Below are 22,740 nucleotides of genomic sequence, written 5' to 3' on the forward strand. Positions count from 1 at the left end.
CTTCGGTACTGTATAAACTGAGTCCCCGTGTCGCAGTAGGGTAAAAATGTGTGTACGAAAATATATGTAAACGGCAAGCGGATATGAGTGAAAAAGAAAGACAAAATTTCAAAACTTACACACATGTGTTAGAACATATATAAATTGATGCATGTATCCAAATACATTAAGCCCTTTACCCTTATGTATAAGAGAGAAAGACAAAAATTACTTACATACATACATACACAGTTGTTTGTTATATGATATGTAATATCCTCTTATAGTTATAGTACGAGACCTATACGCAGTATATTTTCTGGTTAAGTGAAATTTTGACCCTTGTCTGCAGGTATGCCATTTCTATCTATAAAATGCAAAAATGGTTTTCTGGAGGAAAGAAGAAAAGACGGAAAAAAAGCAGCTTGTATCACATAGAGGGAAATCAAAGGTAAATAAAAGTTCTTTGATAACAGCACAAGTCATCTTGTTTTGAATTTCAAGATATTTTTTAAAATGATAAATATGGCATGCTTATAATACTATAGTATTATTCTGAAGATGTCCTTTTTTGTCTGAAGAAAATATTTTACACAATAGATTAGATTATAAGAAAAACGCTATGTGAAATATTTAAGGTAAACGTCAATGAATTACTATGTAATAATAATTTTAGTGATCTTGCCAACACTGTCAAACCCCATCAAAGTCCTTTTATTCCGATTCTTAGGTTGGTAACACTGATATCTCGGGTCCTGGTACTCCTATTATCCATTACGCGTACTCTAAGTTTGGCCAACGGGTTCAGGACCTGGCCATTTCTCTACAGTGTACGTGTCTGTTATCTTTGTAGCTGTTCTGGTCTATTCCGGGGATTCCCACTTAATATGACCAATCATAGTGCGACATTGCATTTGAAGAGCAAACTTTCCACATATGCTGGATCTGACCTTTACACATTCTTGATGAACGACCGGCATAAAGTTTTAGAGTAGCTAGGTCCATTCCTAAGTAACTTAAAAGAACTATTTGAACCATAGCTTGCATGGATGTGGCATAACACCATATGATTAATTTTAATGTGGGACTTTGGACACTTTGCAATTCTAGAAGACAATATTCGTGATATCTATATTTATATAAAATCACTGATTAACAAGGTGTACCTAATCAATTAATACACAAGGCTAATTACGGCGAGGTTGTCCGGCCAGCGGAGGATGTTTCTTCCTCTATAGGCACCTGATCATCTCTTCATGTTTTGCCCTAGTTCTGGATTCGTTTTTCTTTACTTGTTCTGTAAGACTAATCATTGTTCTTTATCTTCACATTTTACACTACACTACTGTATATATGCAGGGTTATTTTCGCCCCGTGCAATTTACGCCCTTTCACTCCTGCAAACAGTTTTGTCTCGTTTTAAAGTCGTCCAGTCACAGTTCTGTTTTTAAGACATTTTACTATTTTCTTTGAATTCGCCATGTCTTACATTTGCCCACTTGCGTCAATGGCGAAAGTACGGAGGCGAGAATTTCCCTGTATACAGTGTATATAAACCAACATTTATTCGCGTGCGAGAAATTTGCGTGAGAGCTTCGTCACCGCGAATGTTTCTCGCCGCGAACCGGTCCTCACAGATTCTGTGTCTATCAACAACAGATCCGAAAAGGCTTGATCGCGAAAATTAATCGAATTAGTCCCGGTAAATCGCGAAATAAAATCGCCGCGACTAAAAGTTAGTTTAAGGTATGTTTCATTTATAAATAGGCAGAGCAAAAAGTCTGTCCTACTCTACCAATACCGACATCTTAAGCATTATGACTACCTTGGCTTTCAGACTATGAGTTTGATAAATGAATCGTTTTCTCATACACATTCTGCTTGGAAACAATCCCTCTAGTTAAAGATTTGTATTGACACAGTAGCAAATTCAAAGTTTACGGATTTAATATCAAGAAAGGAATCCTTCATTATTTTTATTTTGTGGTATTCGCCGTCAATAACTTAATGACATACCCCAAGATTGGAATCGATGGAAGTTACTCTTTTAGAACCAACTTACAACTAAACTACATGTATATGACAAGCGAGATGATATTTCAGCTTTTCCATTATCAAATTTATTAATGAAGTAAAAATTCGCATTCACCTGTTTATGGCTTTTATGTCTCCCAACCTAATCGATATTCTAGATAATGCTCGATCTGAGTATATACAATTAAACTGATGTTGCCTATTGACAACTTAGTTGATGATACATGGATTTCAAGTCAGCATTTCGGAAATTCTATGGTCTTTATAATATTCTTGTAAGTATTTTGAGTCAAATAGCTCATATCAGATGTACCGGTCGACAGGGGGTGCTTTCATCCCCTGGGCACCTGATCCCACCATTAAAATTTCAGGAGCCCTGCTGCGCATGCAGATTTTTATTTTCTTTTTCCTTTTTTTTCGGGGGGGGGGGGGTCGATTTTTTTTTTTTTGACTATTTATTACTAAATATTTCATTAAAATGATTTAATTTCCAAATTTTTCAAGCCTTCATGCATGTACAATGAAGCGCACTGAAGTGGTAAAAATTTTCCGTTTGGACGAAACGTTCTGAGTCATGTTTTGAACGTCAATTAAAACATAATGACACGCCCATATTTTTAGAAACGAGAAAGAAATATTCGTCGTAATGTTTTAGGACACCCCAATCTTCGCGACAAGCAATATGAGTTACACTGAAATGGAGCTTGAAAAAAATAAGAAGAGAGAGTTAAAGACTCCCCGCTTCTGTAAAACATACAATGAAGCGCATTGAAGTGGTAAAATTTTTCGTTTGAATGAAACGTTCTGAGTCATATTTTGAACGCCAATTATAACATAATGACACGCCCATTTCGTTAGAAACGAAACGTCGTAGTGTTGATAACACTCCACTCTTCGTGACAAGCAACATGGATTACACCAAAATGGAGACTTCTAAAGATATGAGAAAGAGAGAGTTAGAGAGTTCCCGCTTCTGTAAAAAAATATACTGCAACGGTTTTGTCCAAAATTATGAATTTATCATGTTTATTGGAGTTGCCATAGCACATGTATCGGTCGAACACGTGCTTATTCGGTGTTTATGCAGACCGTCAATTTGATTGGCTACTATATTTATGGAATACCTGTTCTACAGGTATTCGAATGATCAATTTGACCGATGTTTTCTTTTCTAAGGATATGGGCGTGTCATTGTATGACAATCAGCGTTCTAAAGATAGCTCAAAACGTTCCAGGAAAAAATTTACCACTTCAATGCGGTAAATTGGAATATGTACATATCTTTGAACTTATCATGTCTATTGAAGTTACGACAACACATGTTTTTACTCGGCGTTTATTTAGACCGTCAATTTGATTGGCTATTATATTTATGGAAAATTCTACAGGTATTGGAATAAAAATGACCGTTTAATCCATTTCTAAAGAAATGGGCGTGTCATAAGATGACAATAAACGTTCTTTTTCCATTCGAACGGAAAATTTTACCACTTCAATGCGCTTCATTGTAAATGACAGTTAATGTAGGAGAGAACAAAATTGATGAGAAGGTCATTCACTGATTTAATTCTTTTTCACACAGTTGTATCAAAATTAGACGTATCTTTGTTCGATGGAAACCTAAAAACTTGACGGCAATCCGCCCCCTTTATCTTCCCATTCATCTTCGTTACCATGCACAAAGTTAGGAAACAGTATGATACACTTCGAAAAGAATTTCAATAAAACCTATCTACCTATTTTTTTGTTGTCACGACCTGTTTGCTTCTGCCCCTCAACAAAACCCTGCAATATACTACATGCACAAGCTTTGTGGTTTTAAAGGCATCAAAAAACATTAATGGGAACAAAAGTTAAAAACAGGTTTTACAATTTTGAACAACCTCTTCCTCAAGATTATCAAAATTATGAGTTGGATTAAGCATATTCCCAATTTTTATCATTTCACTTTAGTTTTCTTAATGAGTAAAAGAAGTTAAGAGATTAAAAAAGATCTTTATCTGTACACTAATCAATAATTTCATCCTCGCACCAATCAGTAGAATACCATAACTATTTTTAGCTCACCTGAGCCGAAGGCTCTAGTGAGCTTTTCTGATCACATTTTGTCCGTCGTCCGTCCGTCTGTCCGTCTGTCTGTCTGTCTGTCTGTCCGTCTGTAAACTTTTCATATTTTCGACTTCTTCTCAAGAACCACTGGACCAATTTTGACCAAACTTGGTACAAAGCATCCTTGGGTGAAGGGGAATTTAAATTGTTAAAATAAAGGGCCAAGTCCTCTCACAAGGGGAGATAATCAAGAAAAGACAAAAATAGGGTGGGGTCATTAAAAAATCTTCTTCTCAAGAACCATTGGGTCAGAAAAGCTGAAGCTTATGTGGAAGCATCCTAGGGTAGTGTAGATTCTAAATTGTTAAAATCATGACCCCCGGGGTAGGGCGGGGCCACAATAGGGAATCAAAGTTTTACATAGAATTATATAGGGAAAATCTTTGAAAATCTTCTTCTCAAGAACCCTGGGCCAGAAAAGCTGAAACTTACGTGGAAGCATCCTGGTATAGTGTATATTCTAAATTGTTAAAATCATGACCCCCTGGGGAAGGGCGGGCCCACAATGGGGAATCAAAGTTTTACATAGAAATATAGGAAAAATCTTTGAAAATCTTCTTCTCAAGAACCACTGGACCAGAAAAGCTGAAACTTATGTGGAAGCATCCTGGTATAGTGTAGATTCTAAATTGTTAAAATCATGACCCCCGGGGGAAGGGCGGGCCCACAATGGGGAATCAAAGTTTTACATAGAAATATATAGGAAAAATCTTTGAAAATCTTCTTCTCAAGAACCACTGGGCCAGAAATGCTGAAACTTATGTGGAAGCATCCTGGTATAGTGTAGATTCTAATTTGTTAAAATCATGACCCCCGGGGGAAGGGCGGGGCCACAATGGGGAATCAAAGTTTTACATAGAAATATATAGGAAAAATCTTTGAAAATCTTCTTCTCAAGAACCACTAGACCAGAAAAGCTGAAACTTATGTGGAAGCATCCTGGTATAGTGTATATTCTAAATTGTTAAAATCATGACCCCCGGGGGAAGGGTGGGGCCACAATGGGGAATCAAAGTTTTACATAGAAATATATAGGAAAAATCTTTGAAAATCTTCTTCTCAAGACCCACTAGACCAGAAAAGCTGAAACTTACGTGGAAGCATCCTGGTAAAGTGTATATTCTAAATTGTTAAAATCATGACCCCCGGGGGAAGGCCGGGCCCACAATGGGGAATCAAAGTTTTACATAGAAATATATAGGAAAAATCTTTGAAAATCTTCTTCTCAAGAACCACTGGACCAGAAAAGCTGAAACTTATGTGGAAGCATCCTGGTATAGTGTATATTCTAAATTATTAAAATCATGACCCCCGGGGGAAGGCCGGGCCCACAATGGGGAATCAAAGTTTTACATCGAAATATGTAGGGAAAATCTTTGAAAATCTTCTTCTCAAGAGCCACTTGGCAAGAAAAGCTGAAACTTATGTGCACATGGAAGGATCCTTTGGTAGTGTAGATTTCAAAATGTCTTAATTATGATCAGTTGGGTAGAGTGGGGATGCATTATGTATTACAAGGGGGAAGTCTGGTAAAAAGCAGAATGGTCAAAGCTTCTCAGGTGAGCGATGTGGCCCATGGGCCCCTTGTTTTTTTTTTATCGTCGGCTGACCTGGAAAACTTCATCATTGTTTAAAGTTTGATATATTAATTGAAAAGTTGCTCTTGATAACATCTCAGTAAACCTGAATTTTAATTGGCCAGTTGACCTTGCTAACTTAGTGTATACCTGAATTTTGATTGGTCAGTTGACCCTGATAACTCGGTGGATACCTGTGTTCTGATTGGTCAGTCATCACTGATACAGAGGTCAGCCTATTACTTCCTGGTGCAAGAATTTCAGGTTTATACTTAGCTTTTGTAAGACCGGTCCCAAAAATTTATATACAGACAACCGGGGGAGAGAGAAAATACTTCCGTTGCTGGAGTGTTTATCGGGGTCCTTTTTCTGAGATATCTCACCCCGACTCTCGTTTACACTGGCTGACCCAGTTACGAGTCTTTAAACCGTTTGGGTCCCTGAAACCGACCCGTCGTGTTCCATTTGATTGACATGTTTCGTGGATTAATTCCATGTAAGAGACGTCCTGTATATGTTTTAAAATGTACCACATTACATAATTTTTGTTGGTTTGCTTTGACAGGAAAAAAACTCGGTAGTCAAAATTGTTGCGTACCTGCTGGTTGATACAAACTGTGTTTTGAAATTCAAATTGAGTTTAATTGTTAAAGAACACTCAACAAATAGGAATTTCAGATTTCGTAAAAACCTTTGATGTTGACAATACACTCAGACTGAGAAGATGTGATAATTAAGCAAAATAGCTGTCCTTCAAATTGGAAAACATTTCAATATTTTTTTTTAATAAAATATGTGGTAAAAATCTATAATGAGAGCATTTACACATACAAATGTACCTGTATTCTTTGCACATTGATATATAATTTCTTCTCTGGAAATTATTGTGTTCGTTTGTTTGTTTCCATGTCTGTTGTCTTTTATTTTATTTGACTTTGTTTATGTACCGAGATTAAAAACAAAAAACAAAAACAAAACAAAGAAAAATCCGGGTCTGTCTAGCTGGATTTCTGTCTGTCTGTTACACTGTACACTTTCTTTTCTGTGCGATATCACCAGTGCATTAGAGCTTTTCATTTACATTTTATACCACAACTCACTATGACCTATAAAAGACCTCAAAAGTCAAAAACAAATCCATATATAATCATGATTCTGTTTCTGTGTGATAACTTCATTTTCAAATGATTTCTTCAGAGGTCTTTCATAAGCAATTTTACACCAGATTCCCACAGCCAAAAAAAAATCCTTTTGCATGATAAGTTTAAAATTTGTGTGTAAAACTTTCGTTTGCGAGCAAAATCTTACAAGTTGTACATGTACTTTTTTTTATATTAAATTAAAGTACTTTTTTTTAGTCTTAGGGTATAACTGACATGATGTTTTGTCTCCAAATTACGTCCATGAAACACGTCATTTTAATCATTGATGACATTTGTGCAGTGAGTACCATGCAGTTTTAATATTGACATATTAGTCACAAAATTGCACTTAAAAAGCATCGAGATAACGAAAAACTCAGTGACGAAACCGATACAGACGATCAACCAAAGTACAAATCTACAACACGCCACACTTCCTTCACGAAACGTACATGTAACATGTTCACACCTTTATAATTTTTATTAATTATTTTGTTATCCTTATCTATATTTAGTAATTTTCAGGTAATATCCATGCATCATTGATGGAGGAAGTATCATATTCATGAATGAAAGTGAAAAGGGTCCATCTCGAAGTTAAGCGTTGTTCCATTTGCATTTACTGTTAAAAAGATAAAATTCTCTTACTCTGAGATATGAATAAAATTCAACTCTGAAATTCTGAAATATAAAACCATAAATTCAGTTATGAAAATATTTAAGTTTCATACGCAAAAACATTAAAACAACTTTTTAAGGAGGAAAAATAATTAGAATTAGATAATTAGATTAAGGTGAAACAAAAGATTAAAAGTAAGTTAGAAAATTAAATCTAAAGCAAACAGTTAATTCGGTAAAGTAAATTTTACATTGCGGCTGATCTAGTAAACTTATAGATAACGGGTATCACATTTGGGTATATAAGTAAACCCGTCACAGATAAAAGACCCGTTTTCTTATGAGATGACCCCATTCGACTCGGCATCAGGGGGATTGTTTCTGGGCTTAATTTCATCTCCTGATATAGGCATTTTTTGTAGGAGTTCTTCGGATATTATTATCGATCTTTTCCGATTCCTGCTCTTTTTTAAAGCCACCAAGTTTTGACAGGAAGAACTAAAATTCTTGACAGTGCCGCCGAGTTAATGGATTAAGGAAGACTTCTAATAATTTGGGATCCAAAAAGTTTGGGTTTTCTAGTTGTGTTTTTATTGTTTTTATTTCTGCATATTTTTTTTTTTACGAACAAAAACAAAAACATACAACGAAATCAATTTCTTTCAGACTAAAACAAAAATGGCAGAGGACTTCTCACTGGAGGAAAAACGACCTGACGAATCGGGTTCCAAATTTTATGTAATAGTTCTAACTGTTTTTGCAACCATTGGAGGACTATTATTCGGATATGATACGGGAATTATTTCCGGATCTATGCTTCTCATTCGGGATGATTTTCAATTAACTGAAATTTGGCAGAGTGCGATTGTCAGTTCTACAATTGGTGCAGCAGCCGTGTTCGCCCTCATTGCCGGAGTCCTTGTGGACAAAATTGGCCGAAAGAAGGTCATCATGCTGGCTAGCTTTGTGTTCACTATCGGAGCAGTCGTAATGGCCATTTCTCCTGTTGATAAAAAGGAAGTTCTACTTGTGGGACGGTTAATTGTGGGTGCCGGAATTGGTAATCAAGCTCTTTGAATTTTATTTATTTATTTTTTTTTGTTGCTATTTTTCCCCTTTGCAAACATTAAAATCAGAAGTTGGCAACGTTTTCCCCATGTTAATTTCTAAATAAGACACTACATGTACATTTGAAAGAAAGTATGTCAATCCCTTCTCTGAAAAGACAAGAAAAACATGTTCGACTTGTAACAATTTTTCGTTCAAAAACGCAAAGATTTTGCCCGCAAACAGGTTGTTTTTTTATTAAAGTTATTTGGATAATTAGGAAACGCATACTCCAGGACTAAGTATCGTTTTTCAAAAGGGAGAGTCGGAAAAGGAACATTTTAGGGTGTTTGGTGGTAGGTTTCGACTTCTTTCATAACCATTTTTCCATACACAACCTTTATTTGACCACACTTTACGGTGTAGACAATTTTATAAATAAAAACAATGAATACCAGTAGTAATATATTACTAAATATGAAAAAAAAAGAAATTCAGAAGACTTCCACATAAAAAAAAATTAAAAAGGTTTCCTACTTATTTTCTCCTATTTTCACAAAAAACTTTTGCTAATTACTAGTATAACATTAATTATAACATTTAACATTGGGTAGGAGTATTAAGGAAGTTCTTTTAGTTTTCTATCAAATAACCTTTCAAAATTAGAAAAAAACAAGTGTTCGAAGAAGCATCGTTATGTCAGAATTCTTCATTGCTCTACTAACACACATCTTTGTTTTCTATGGCACTGCTCGTATCTTGGTTGGATTATCAAAGACGGGATTAAAAGAGCCACAGAGTCCCAACTGTGTAAGCAAAGCCGTCGTTAAGTGGGGGGATGTGCTTATCAGTATCCCCTATAATTTACTGTGTACAGAGATTATTATTTATAGATAACAGCTGTCATCACGAAAACCACTCGAACACGTATCCCCAGCTGTGACGATAAGAAAACTAATAATCCACCTAATTATTTGAAAGATGAAGAAATAAACTCATTTTTACCACCCCCAAAAATGTATAATGAAGGACATTCATAACGACAAATGTGACTGAACCGAAACATTAAATATGTCAAGGGAAAGAGATGATGCAAGATCTGAAAAGAAAGTACTAATATCGGTATTCTATTTATAGGTATTGACCAGTGAACTGCACAACTACTTCTTAATTACCTCTGTAAAATATTATACGATTTAGAGGGTTCATTATTTCCCTTCAACATTAAGTCTTTATGATAAACCATTTAATAATTTTCCTATGATTCCATTGATATTGATCTTCTGTCAAACCTAATTAAGCTAAGAAGAAAGAAGTACTTTATGATTAATTATATTTAATGATATTGACAGTGCTACATTCCAAAGTATCCTTATATGATAAAAATTAAAAAAAATTCTTTTAATTTTAAAAATCAGACGAAATGAATTTGACCTTCCGAAACCAATCAGATCTTTGAAATTAAACTTAAGCCTCGTAAATACATGTAGCTGGTATTTCGCTTTATTTCAAGGGAATATTTCATTTTTCCTGCATGCTTATACAAAGTGACCGTCTATCGTGGATTAGAACATCATGACTGTCTTATCGTTTTGGACTGAGAACTTCAGTTGAATGCCTGAAACTCGCGGATCTCTCTGTCTAAATACCGGTGGATGGAAAATACCGTTTGTTTTATAAGTAAATACATCAAAAACGACAGGGGAATGGTGATAGGTTACCAAAGTATGTCCTATAATCAAAGAAGGCATGTCTTTTTCTTGTTCAGTCCTGTTTCTAATTGCATGATACGGATTTTTAAAAATCTTGAGAAAACTTTTTTTGTTCTGTGTCACCTTGCTAATATCATGATTTAGATATAAATATGTAATAATCAAAGACGACAATTAAAGGAATAGAAGCATTTATAAGAAATATTGAAAATTATTTTAGCCATATATATTACCATCTCATGTATTTATGTACATGTACTTTGAAAAAATAAACTCTGAGATTTATATAGGTAAGAGTTTAATTTAAAGTACGTGTAAACAAACTTAACAGAGAATATCGCTGAGGAAGCATTGTCCACTTAGATACAGAAGTATGCCAAATTAGCAAAATAAATTTTGAACGTCAAGTAGAGTACCTATTTGACAGATAAATTACTTACTTTTATCTTATTAAAACGTCAACCCAAAGAGATTGATGTATTCACGATTAAAAGACTTCACACATACAGAATTCATGTTTTTGTTTCTTAATATCCAATAAATAATTTTGTTGATTTAATGCAGCGGGAAAAATGAAATAGGGTACAATAAAATTCTTCGGATTTTTGTAGGGAGGTGTTAGTATTCGGCTTTTTATTGGTTCTTTACATATTGTTAGTCAAAGCATAACCTTTCACGAAACCAATTTTTAACAAACCGTACTTTCAAAAAATAATAATAAAACAAAATTGTCATATACTAATATTTACTGCGGGGCCGTCATCTATATCCATTCATTGTTTCTTAAAATGTAGAAAATTTTGTTGTATATTTTCTTATCTTGTCAATTATCGATTCTTCGACACTGATTTTGATGAGAAAAACAAAAACCTTTTTAAGCATCATTTTAATATTAAATTATCTACATGAGACATGTAGATAAATTGTCATGATGTTTATGAATCTAATAATTATTATACGTTTAAACTTGGTTTCTTTCATTGTTATTACGGGTTTGTTGTAAATGCTAGCATGTGAAAATGTTCAGAAATATTTGTTTTGCTAAAGTTCAACAACAACTAGAAACGATCCTGGTATTAATTAATTTTGTAGAATTTGTTTACAAAATGATGCTTCATCTAAAATACTTTTAAAAATGTCAATCTAATACATTTTTCTTAATTTTGTTACTAATTATATTACTGGTGTCCTACAGGGTTTGCCTCTATGTCCGTTCCTGTTTATGTTGCTGAGGCAGCTCCTTCTCACATCCGTGGATCTCTAGTCACCGTCAATCAGCTCTTCATTACCGTAGGAATCCTTCTGTCTAGTATCATCGCCGGTGCATTCAGCACTGACAAAGAAAATGGGTGGAGGTTAGTAAATAATACAATGATGGAGAGTTAGAGTAACAGGTGGATGACCACCAGTAGAGCAATATGTTCTTGTGTTGAAAACTACTTGTACACACTACACAGTGTATAGTGAGGAATTACAAATATATTTCATTAAAAAAATTAAAAGTATTATTCATCTTTTTCTCGTCTATTTAAGGGGTTTCTTTTTCTGTTTGTACTACACATGATTTTATAACTTATCATAGCATATATTAAATAGAAAATCGTCAGTGTTAATGCTTCTACCAGTACCTTTTCACTTGTACATAGGTACATGTTAGGGATCGCCGGTGTCCCCAGTGTCATTCAGTTCTTTGGATTCTTCTTCTTACCTGAGAGTCCCAGGTGGCTGGTGGGGAAGGGTAGAGTAGAGGAGGCCAGGAAGGCGCTACAGAAGATCAGAGAACTGGACAATGTCGACGTCGAGTTGTCAGAGATCGAGAAGTCAGTGGAGGAAACTAGGGAGGAAAACAAATATAGTAAGGTTACATGTTTTGAGTTAGTAATTCATGAAGTTCACTAAGTACATATTTTACTAAATGTTCTTAAATATTTTAGGAAGTGACAAATTGGGAAAATTAACATGTTCAATTGGGGAAAGGGTACCTTTTTTCAATTGGGAATGGGGTTTTTGAAAGGCCCAAATTATAGGGAAAAAAGAGCCCTGACTGTTGTGCACGTCTTTCAAACTGTCAGAGTTTTGTTTATTCACAAGAACTTTTCATTGAAAATCAGTCAAATTTTGTTTAACCCCATTTTCGATCAATAATGCTATCTGTTTACTTTTATTTTAGACATGTTCCAGTGTTTTGTTTTAATGTTGAAGACACAGCCTGTCAGGCGAGCTTTAGTTTTGGGATGTCTTCTTCAATTATTCCAACAACTCTGCGGAATAAACACTGTCATGTAAGATAATTTAATGGCGTTAAGTACCAATATCTATTATAAAATTTTATTCCTTTTGAATTGCCCGAAAAGTAAGTAAAATTAAATAGAGAACTTAAGAAACAGAGAGATAATAATCGAATACTTGTTTCTATTTATAGTTACTACAGCGGAAGTATTCTCCGTGTTTCCGGTTTTCCATCAAGTCTGGCTATCTGGTTGTCCTGTATTCCGTTTTCGGTGAACTTCCTGTGTACCTTTATTGGAATCTACGCAGTAGAGAAAGCAGGAAGAAGGGTTCTAACATTACTTAGTTTTGTAGGTGAGTAGTCGTACATATGTATAGCTTACGCGGTTTACTGGTTTTTAAAAACACAAATATGAAAAAAGTAAACGAATGAAATCATGATCTCTTTCAGGAACTTGATCAGTAAAACGATAGGGTTATTTGTATTTGTTGTTATATTTTGACATAAGCTTTGTGTTCCCATGTATTTTAAGTATTTTTTTTTTAATTCCAAAACAGAATTAGCATAACTAATTATAAAACTAATATAAATTTACCGATAAATACATTGTAGTATTAATAACAAAGATATTTTTTCTAAAATAACTTTTAATGACTTCTTTAATTGTTTTGTTTGTTAATAAAAAAGTGCGAAGTAGCCAATCACAAAACTAATAATCGAAATGACTTGCTCAGTCTTTACTCTTCATGGCGATTTTTTGTAAACAGTGCTTTAAATTACGCAAATGATTTTTCTCTATTATAAAGGTATCATCATCGCCCTGATTGTACTTGGTGCTGGATTTCAGTTGTCGGAGAAAAACTCGCCACCGGTCTCTCTACATCTTGACAATTCCTCATCATGCCATGTTAAATATGAGTAAGAAACTTAAATTTTTAAGTGAAGAAAATAGTTGTTAAAGTAGGAAAGCATGTAGAGATGTCATCCAATCATGTTCATGTATCTAGATATATTAAATACGTCTAGTAAATATACATGTAAATATATGTTATAGATTCTATTAAAATTAAATTAAATTTGGCAAAAAAAGTAATATTTCCTCATAAACTTTTTCCTACTAATAAAAAATACTGGTCAGAGATGATAGTTTGGGTAACATATTTACAATCATGTTTAATACATGTGAAACCCACTCTTTCTCTCATTCCAGCTCTTGTAATGGATGTATAAAGGATGACAATTGTGGGTTCTGTTGGGAAGATGGAAAGGAGGCCACCACCGGGAAGTGCCTGCACGTGTACAAGGACCACCCAGAACGGTATGCCGTGCCCGAGGTAAATACCACGCACTATAACGAGTCCTTCTGTAACGCGACAAACTACGACACGGAAAAATACGACTGGGCCAACGACTTCTGTCCCACCGACTACTCTTGGATGGCCGTACTCGGACTAGCACTGTTCGTCATCGCATTCGCACCAGGTATGTATGCAGAGTAAAAATAAGTATTGTTAATTTGTTATATTACTGAATGCAGAAACTTGTACCATCTGGACAACACTTTCAAAAGATCTAGAAAAACCTTTTATTTGTCTCAGAATTTCATGCTTCTTGAAATTGCACGAATGTATGGGGAGTAAAGGAGAAAAGGCATTTATGTTCTTAATTGTTCTTTGATGATGATATATAATTTATTACAGGTCTTGGGCCCAATCCATGGACCATTAATTCAGAGATTTATCCCCTCTGGGCCCGGGGGACGGGCACATCACTAGCAACCTGTGTCAACTGGATTGGGAACCTCATAGTGTCATTCACCTTCCTTATACTGTTAAAAAATATAACAACGTACGGTAAGTTGGTCCTTGGTCCCAATATCTGATTGTATTTTACGTAACAATTTGAATCAATTTGACACAATACTATACGTTGTATATAAACTCTATATAAGTAGCAGCATACTTTTTCTTTCCAGGAAATTTTGCCTAAATGAACAATAATAAAACTTTTCCGTTCTTCTAATAAATGTAAAATTCTGACTTTTTTGTATATAAAATCTATATAAATAGCACCATGCTTTTTCGAAAGCAATGGACAGGGAGATTTCCTTGTCAAACTCATGAGGATTCTTTTACTTAGAAATTAGGCATTGGTCAAATGATTTGGAAGGTTTTTCTGTTAGTGTCCACAATGCCTATCAAATGTAAAAATTGGAGAGATTTAATGGATTGTTGTCAATACTAATGCAAGACAAATGAACAATCCTTGACATTTTTATCAACAGGTCCAATAAGACTGAACTGTAACTTACAATATTAATTTGTAAACAAATAAAATTGTCACATTCTAAATCTGGTGCTGGAACTACAAACAGTGCTTTTCCAAGGCCAAATCTTGAATTTGCCTGTCGTCGTACAGTGATTAATAACATGTTGAAAGCCACTTACGGTTAAAATGTTTGCAAGAGATTCTGAACATTTCTGAAGAATTAATATTACCTGAGCTGTGGATTGTTTTCACCAATTCATTGAACACATTCCAAGGCTACATTAGCTGACTTGTGGTTTACTCTGTTTCAAGATTCCAACAAAACTGGTGATACAACCAAGGTTCCAATAAGTTGATCAGGAAACACTTTTGGGTGGCTTTTGAGCGGTCACGGACACTGGCAAATCTAGAACCAGGTGCATGATCGTGAAAGAAACGTGATCGCCATACCGTCTGTCTGTGACGTGTACAGGTAGCCTGCTGTGATCACGTTTCTTTCACGAGCACTCGAATCCACAGTGTTATTGGAATATAACGATAAGATGGAGAACCAACTAATTATTGCCGTAATTATATTAAAATGTCTGTTATGGCACCAAAACTATAACTTTAATTATTTTTTTTAATTTGTTTGGTTTTTTTTTGTTTGTTTGTTTGTTGGGTTTTTTTTGCCTGCATATTGTCGATTGGATTTCTTCTGTTTACCTAATAAACCAAAGGGGCATTTATATATCTACAGTTTACTGATCTTTAAAATCCATGCAGGATAAAGCGAAAACAGAGATATTCACTGTGAATAAATGAATAGAATTAAATAGCCTTTTTTAAAATTTGGATCAGAACACATTTTCTTTCATATAAAAGTTTGTAATAAGCTTATACACCATCGCTATCTATTTCAGGTACCTTTTACCTTTTCTGTGGAATCTCCTTCCTGGGTCTGGTCATCCTGTTCTTCATCTTGCCGGAAACCAAAAATAAGACGCTAGAGGAAGTGGAAGAACTCTTCATGTCTAAAGAGTACAAAGAAAAACGGGATCGAGAACACAAAGAGAAATACGCCGTAGACAACAATGGCTACATGGCAGAGAACTCTAAAATGTAGCCGAACCGGAAATGCTTTGGACCGGAAGTTATGTCTTTCAGATGGCATTAATTTTGAGAATAATTATACTTCCGATCTTTTGACTGCTGAATTTCACTATTTCTTTAATATTAGTATACATTGTATATTGTCACTAACGTATGAACTATTATATATTTATATTTCTTTAAAAAAAAGAACGATTTTAAAAATAATATACATATGCATTGCTTTACGAGGAAAATTTGTGTAAATATGCGTTAGTAGTTGCATTCTTCGAATTAGTATCTTCTTGAAAATTACATCATAAAAGAATATTTACTGTTTACATCATAACTATTTTTTCATTCTGAAATTACCTAATATTGGGACAATCTGAGTTGTCTTTCACAACGATGGAGATAACGTTCCTTTATATACAACGTACTGTTCTTAGCATAATTATCGAAATATGTCGATATATGTAGAAATATATAGGTATGCATAATCAAGTTGTTATATTGTTTTGTATATAATTACATAGAATAGAAAGTGTTTTATATTATGAATATACCGAATAAAATCCATAATAATCAAATAAAATGATGTGCTTTGAAATATTTATCTAGGATAGGGTTGTTCCCGTATCATAGTTTCGATAGTGTTTGTACAACTTAAATATTTTGAATCAGTTTTCTAGTATTTCTATTTTTCAAGGATTTTATCAACACTTCTGATTAAATTTGAAATTTCTTATAGCTCATTTATCCTCTTCAAAAGGAGATGCTTGTCTTTATTTTCTATAGTATCTGTAAACAGCATCAAAACTCTGCTTGCCAAGTGGAAAAGTTGAAGTCAACCATGAAACGGTATGTGCTAATCCCGCATTGATTGGTTTAAATTCTAAAATTACATCGATTAAACGTCGTTTAATGTTTTCAAGAAAAATCACACCTTAGCAATTTCTTATACTCACTGCAATATTTAACACTGGAATTTAATTTTTAAACTCACTAATTTTTAGCTCACCTGAGCCGAAGGCTCAAGTGAGCTTTTCTGATCAAAATTTGTCCTTTGTCTGTCTTCGTCGTTGTCGTCGTAACGGTTGTTGTCGTCGTTGTCGTAAACTTTTCATATTTTCATCTTCTCACGAACCACTGGGCCAATTTCAACCAAACTTGCCACAAAGTGACATGGGTGAAGGGGATTTAAATGTTCAAATGAAGGGCCACGCCCTCTTCCAAGGGGAGATAATTATGAATTAGTGATAAATTAATGGTACCTTTTGAAAATCTTCCTTTTCAAGAACCACTGGGCCAGCAAAGCATCCTCTGGTAGTGAAGATTCAAGTATATTGAAATTTTGCACCCCGGGTGTAGGGTGGGGCTACAATGTGGTTTCAAAGTTTAACATAGGAATACATATCCAAAATCTTTAAAAAATCTTCTCAGAACCACTGGGGCAAGAAGGATGAAACTCTCGTAATGAGGATTCAAGTTTGTTCAAATTATGACCCCTGGGGCAAGGCTGGGGCCATTATGGGTGATCAAAGTAGGATTACATAGAAAGGTACTGTAGATTCAAGTTTGTTCAAATCCTGACCCCCGGATATGGTAAGGCCATAATAAGCGATCAAAATTTTAGATAGCAATATATGGGGAAAAAAATCTTTTAAAATCTTCCCTTGAGAACAGCAAAGTTGTGATTGTTCATAGTTATATGGGAGCATCCTCTGGTAGTATAGATTAAAGTTTGTTAAAATTATGATACCCGGGGGTAGGGCGGGGCCAAAATGGCCGACCAAAGTTTTACATAGAAATATATAGGAAAATTTTTGCTTATACCTAGCTAGTTGCTCAGGTGAGCGATGTGGCCCTTACTAAGGATGACATATTTCTTTGACTTTATGTGGCTTTTTTTCCCTATAAGTTTGAACTTTAATTTTGGCCCCACCCTATAGCTACCCTCGAGGATACTGATATGAACAAACTTGAATCTACACTACCTGAGGATGCTTCTATATAAATATGAACAATCATGACTTTGTTGTTCTTGAGAAGATTTAAAAAAAAAAACCCTATATATTTGTATGATAAACTTTGATCGTCCATTGTGCCCCCACCCTACCCCCGGGGGTCATGATTTGTACAAACTTGAATCTACACTACATGAGGATGCTTCTATATAAATATCACTAATCATGGCTTTGTTATTCTTGAAAAGATTTTTAAAGATTTTTTTCTCCATATATTGCTATCTAAAATTTTGATCGTTCATTGTGTCCCCACCATACCCGGGGCCGGGTCAGGATTTGAACAAACTTGAATCTACACTACCTGAGGATCCTTCCACATTAGCTTCATCTTTCTCGACTAAGTGGTTTTTGAGAACATTTTTAAAACATGCCACCAAATTTTCACTATTTCTAACTATCTCCCCTTGATTGAGGGCGTGGCCCTTCATTTGAACAAACTTAAATCCCTTTCACGGAAGGATACTTTGTGGCAAGTTTAGTGCCCTGAGGGAGTAAAAACACCCTGTCGATGGTATGCTGCTGTCATGGTTAAAAGGACAAGTCCATAGACATTCCAATGTGTAACCAGAAGTCTCTGTCGAGACTGTAGCTCTACTGGTTTGTACTTATAATAAAGGAAGAGAAAAGCAGCAGTTTGGACATAAACTTTACAAAAGCAATAAATAGAATAATGATCCTTGATTAAGTCTCTTTTTGTGGTAAGATTGCAATAAGACTACAACTGTGGGAGTAGCCTTTTTTAAATAAAATTTTACAGAATTTTCAATTTTAGTTACCATGGCAACATCGTTCATCGAAAATCAAAACACAAAGCTGATAACTATGTATCTCAGTGTAGTCTACTTGCATGCCAAATTATATTATAATCAGACTAAAACTGTATTTGGAGTAGCATTTTGAAAGTATTTCAAAGAAATTTCTATTTTTTAGTAACCATGGCAACACCATTCATCGAAATTAAAAACCGATACACAGAATTATGTATCATAGCGTAGTCTACTTGTGTGTGAAGTTATATTGAAATCAGACCAAAACTGTAAGAGGAGTAGCATTTTAAAAGTATTTTACAAAAAGTTCTATTTTTAGTAACCATGGCAACACCGTTCATCGAAATAAAAAAAACCGATATACAGAATTTTGTATCTTAATGTAGTCTACTTGTGTGCCAAGTTATATTGAAATCAGACCAAAACTGAAGGAGGAGTAGCATTTTAAAAGTATTTTACAAAAAATCTATTTTTAGTAACCACGGCGACACCGTTCATCGAAATTTCACATCAATTGTCAGAATTATGTATCTTAGTGTATTCTACTTGTGTGCCAAGTTATATTGAAATCAGACCAAAACTGTAGGAGGAGTAGCATTTTGAAAAATTGTTTACAGACGGACAGACAGACGGACGGACGACGGACGCATTAAAAAATGACATAATAATCGCTTATGACACAGAACCCCTAACCTTGGGTCCATGAAGTCCACAATTTGGAATAGGCTGGTTGAAATTGGCCCAGTTTTTGTGGAGAAGAAGTTGAAAAGTTTATAGACAAACGGACGGACAAACAGACAGCTAGAGCTAGACGGACTATAGACAAATTGAGATCATTATAGCTCTTTTGTGCTTTCAACTAGCTCAGGGGAGCTAAAAAAGGGCTAAATTGTTGACATGAAACACATATAACTTTTCGTACATCTTTTCAAAATGTTAATGTTTGGTAAGAAGTGACTATCTCTTCTCAATCAAAAGCTGTAAGCCCCCGTTCACACAGAGCTGCGACTCTACGGCGATCATCCCGACCAAGCCACGATCTGAATTTTTTCTGGATCGGGGCAGATCGCAACCGATCGGCGTCTAAATAGAGCAATTTTCGCAAATTATGGTCTTCGCGACGACCGTACTACGATGTCGCTACGTCAAACGCGATGCTAACACGCTTCTAGTACGATGTTACGCAGACCGTTGCCGACAAGCGGCCGTGTTTACTGCGTTTACGCTACGCTGCCACTACGACATTAAGACCATACTACGACGCTATGCAGACCTAGATGACTGCACGGCGATGTCGCTACGGTGGTGCCGATCATATTACGATTGCATTACGCTTCTAGTACGATTTTGACAATGATGTAAATCTATATATCTTGCAACCGCAGATTTTTGTACCACGACTTTAGCGATGATACATATCTTGCGACCGCATTTTTTTTTTGCGGTCTTTACCATATGGTTTAAGGGCATTTTCAATTTTAACTGTAACAAGATGTGAAAATTCTCAATTGCAAATGATCGTCAAGTATAGTGTCACCCTTTACATGTAGTTTACAGATGATGATTGGTCAAATATTACCGCTATAAGAACAAACGCCTGTCTGATAGGTCGTGATATGATCGGCGTAAGGTCATTGAAGGTCATCGTAGGATCTTCAGGAACGTAGAGAGATCGTATTGAGAACGTAGTACAAACGTAGAGGGAGCATTGTATGAGCGTGCTTTTAAGTTCCTACGCTCTTACGGCGCTTTTACTGTGATCACAAAGATCTCTCTAAGATGTTTCCGCGCTGCTTGTACGATTATGGCGCTTCTACTACGCTCCTTTTACGACTTAACCCCGATTCTTGTTGGCCACGATCCCGCTACGCTTGTTTTGAACATGTTCAAAATAAGCGTGGTGAGAGCGTGGAGCTCTCCGATCATGAAGACCCTACTGCGATCATACTACGCTTATGACGACTCCACGACGTTTCTCTTGCGATTTTTCACGATCGGCCACGCTTTCTGCAACGCTTTGATCTTAGTAAAAGCGGCGTCTATGTGTGAACGGGGGGTAAGAAACAAGATGTGTTTGTGAGACACTGATGCCCCCGTATGGCAACATAGCGAAAATTAAACTTTTCTTAAATGCAAATTAATTATACCCAAACTTTGGTACCCAAAGTAGGGTATTCTCACAAGGAATGCGATTGTGAAACATAAAAGTACTAGCACCACCTGTTCAAAGGTTATGGCCAAGGATAAGTTTATGAAAGATTATTCAAACTCCAAGGTCAAAGGGTCTAAGTGTTTGGTTTCTTAAGAAAAATCTTGTCACAAGTATTACATATGTGAAGTATGAAAGCCCTAGCCCTAACCGTTCAAAAGTTATTGCCAAGGTTAAAGTTTTTCAAAAAAGTAGGTCAAACTCCAAGGTCATGGTCAAAGATTCTAAGTTCTTAATATCCAATGAAAGGTCTTGTCATAAGGATAAAATATATGAAGTATGAAAGCCCTAGCCCTTCAAAAATTAAGGTCAATGTTTGTTTTTTGAAAGTAGGTCAAACTCCAAGGTTAAGGTCAAAGTTCTTGGTATCCAATAAAAGGTCTTTTCACACGGATTACGTATGTGATGTATGGAAGCCCTAGCCCTTACCGTTCAAAAGTAATGGCCAAAGTTTTCCTAAGTAGGGAAATCTTCAAGGTCAAAGTTGTTGGTAACCAATGAAAAGTCTTGCCACAAAGAATAAGTGTGAAATATAAAAGTCCCAGCATAGATCTACCGTTAAAAAGTTATGGCCAAGTTAAAAGTTAAAAATTGTTGTGTAAAAGTGGGTCAAACTCTAAGGTCAAGGTCAAATTTGGTGGTACCCAAAGAAAGGTCTTGTCTTAAGGAATAAACCTAAGATATCATAGCTCCACAGAATCAAAAGTTATGGGCAAGGTTAAAGTTTTTGTGACGGACGGACTGACAGATGGACAGACGAATGAGATTTAATTTCCTCTCCCTTTCACGAAAGAGGGGACAAAAAATATGTACAGATGATTTGCCTAGTGTTATTCATGAACAGATAAACGGCAGTGGTTTTTTTAAAAAATAAAGGAGAAAATAATCAAAATATCCAATGTATATATGTGTTGTATAATCTTTCAACTCCAACATACACGAAGAAGACAAAATCCTTATGAGCACAAAACTTTATTTCCCATAATTGAAAGACAGTGGGTAATTCAATCAACAAAATATTAATGATAACAATATTCAATAACAACTTAAACCTGTACTTAATATTAATAATGCATATACTGTTTAATCTTGAAGCCACAAGGGACCATTTCCTCTAGAATGAGGAAGAGAGGTTTTAAAGTCTTGCACTTATAATATTACATACAATACCCAAATATTATGATTTACATCTACAATTACTGAATAGCAATTTGAATGAAACATCTATAACCAATATGAATATTCAAAGCTTTCATCAATTTTAAACTTAAAAAAAAAAATTCTGATCATTGATAGCTACTGATATTTTTACTACAGATATAAGGAAGGAATACAAAAATATTTTTCCAAAGTGTTTTCCATTTTACTGAAGTGAAAGATTTTCATATGACTATTTAAAATATTATGAATATTTTTTTTTTCAGTCCAAAAAGTTCACACATCATCTTAATGAAGATCAAAATATACTTGTAGAGGTTAACATAGAGGTATATAAAATTCTTGTGGGAAATTATCTATTCATTCTTATTTGTTTGGCTTGAAATTAAAGCAAATCAACAAATACAAACAATATCAACCTAGAAAGCATTCTGGTACTGAAAAACCTGCTATGTTTTCTACGAAATTTCTGATTTTACATTCTGCAAATTATACTATCTTTATAGACAGTGTCATTAATTGAGCATTATTCATAAAATCGAACATATATACCAGGTAGAAGGCATCTAATGATCTGGGAAAAAGAAGAATTCTTTCTTGAAGAATTAAATGAATAATGTTCAAATATAAGTAAAATTGCTGTAGGCATGGGAAAAACTATGATTCATTTCAACACAAAGTACATGAATTTAAAACATCATGAACAAATAATATTACAATGAACACAGTTTTTACTTACATTCTGATTTCAATAAGGCCATAATAAAAATATAACACGATTTTTTTTAGTCT

General features: G+C 34.8%; 1 protein-coding gene across 1 annotated transcript; it reads left to right on the forward strand.

Moving 5' to 3' along the window:
- Positions 1 to 325: 325 nt before the first annotated feature.
- LOC134232372 (proton myo-inositol cotransporter-like) lies at positions 326 to 15,939 on the forward strand. Its single transcript, XM_062714319.1, has 10 exons — positions 326 to 430; positions 8,126 to 8,519; positions 11,414 to 11,573; positions 11,865 to 12,073; positions 12,389 to 12,500; positions 12,641 to 12,801; positions 13,255 to 13,366; positions 13,659 to 13,930; positions 14,149 to 14,301; positions 15,619 to 15,939. Exons 1-10 carry the CDS (start codon positions 362 to 364, stop codon positions 15,819 to 15,821), a joined length of 1,845 nt encoding a protein of 614 aa, XP_062570303.1. The 5' UTR covers positions 326 to 361; the 3' UTR covers positions 15,822 to 15,939.
- Positions 15,940 to 22,740: the final 6,801 nt, after the last annotated feature.

This window comes from Saccostrea cucullata, unplaced genomic scaffold, assembly GCF_032062105.1.
Source record: "Saccostrea cucullata isolate Sc308-1 unplaced genomic scaffold, CSIRO_AGI_Scuc_v1 ctg938, whole genome shotgun sequence".
In the NCBI taxonomy this organism is placed as follows: Eukaryota; Metazoa; Mollusca; class Bivalvia; order Ostreida; family Ostreidae; genus Saccostrea; species Saccostrea cuccullata.

Bases quoted from the DNA above. Each gene is read 5' to 3' on its own strand.
- LOC134232372 (XM_062714319.1), top strand. From the start codon at position 362: ATGGTTTTCTGGAGGAAAGAAGAAAAGACGGAAAAAAAGCAGCTTGTA. The intron at 11,574-11,864 runs GTTAGTAAATAA...ACTTGTACATAG, and splicing joins GACAAAGAAAATGGGTGGAG to GTACATGTTAGGGATCGCCG. The intron at 13,931-14,148 runs GTATGTATGCAG...AATTTATTACAG, and splicing joins CGTCATCGCATTCGCACCAG to GTCTTGGGCCCAATCCATGG.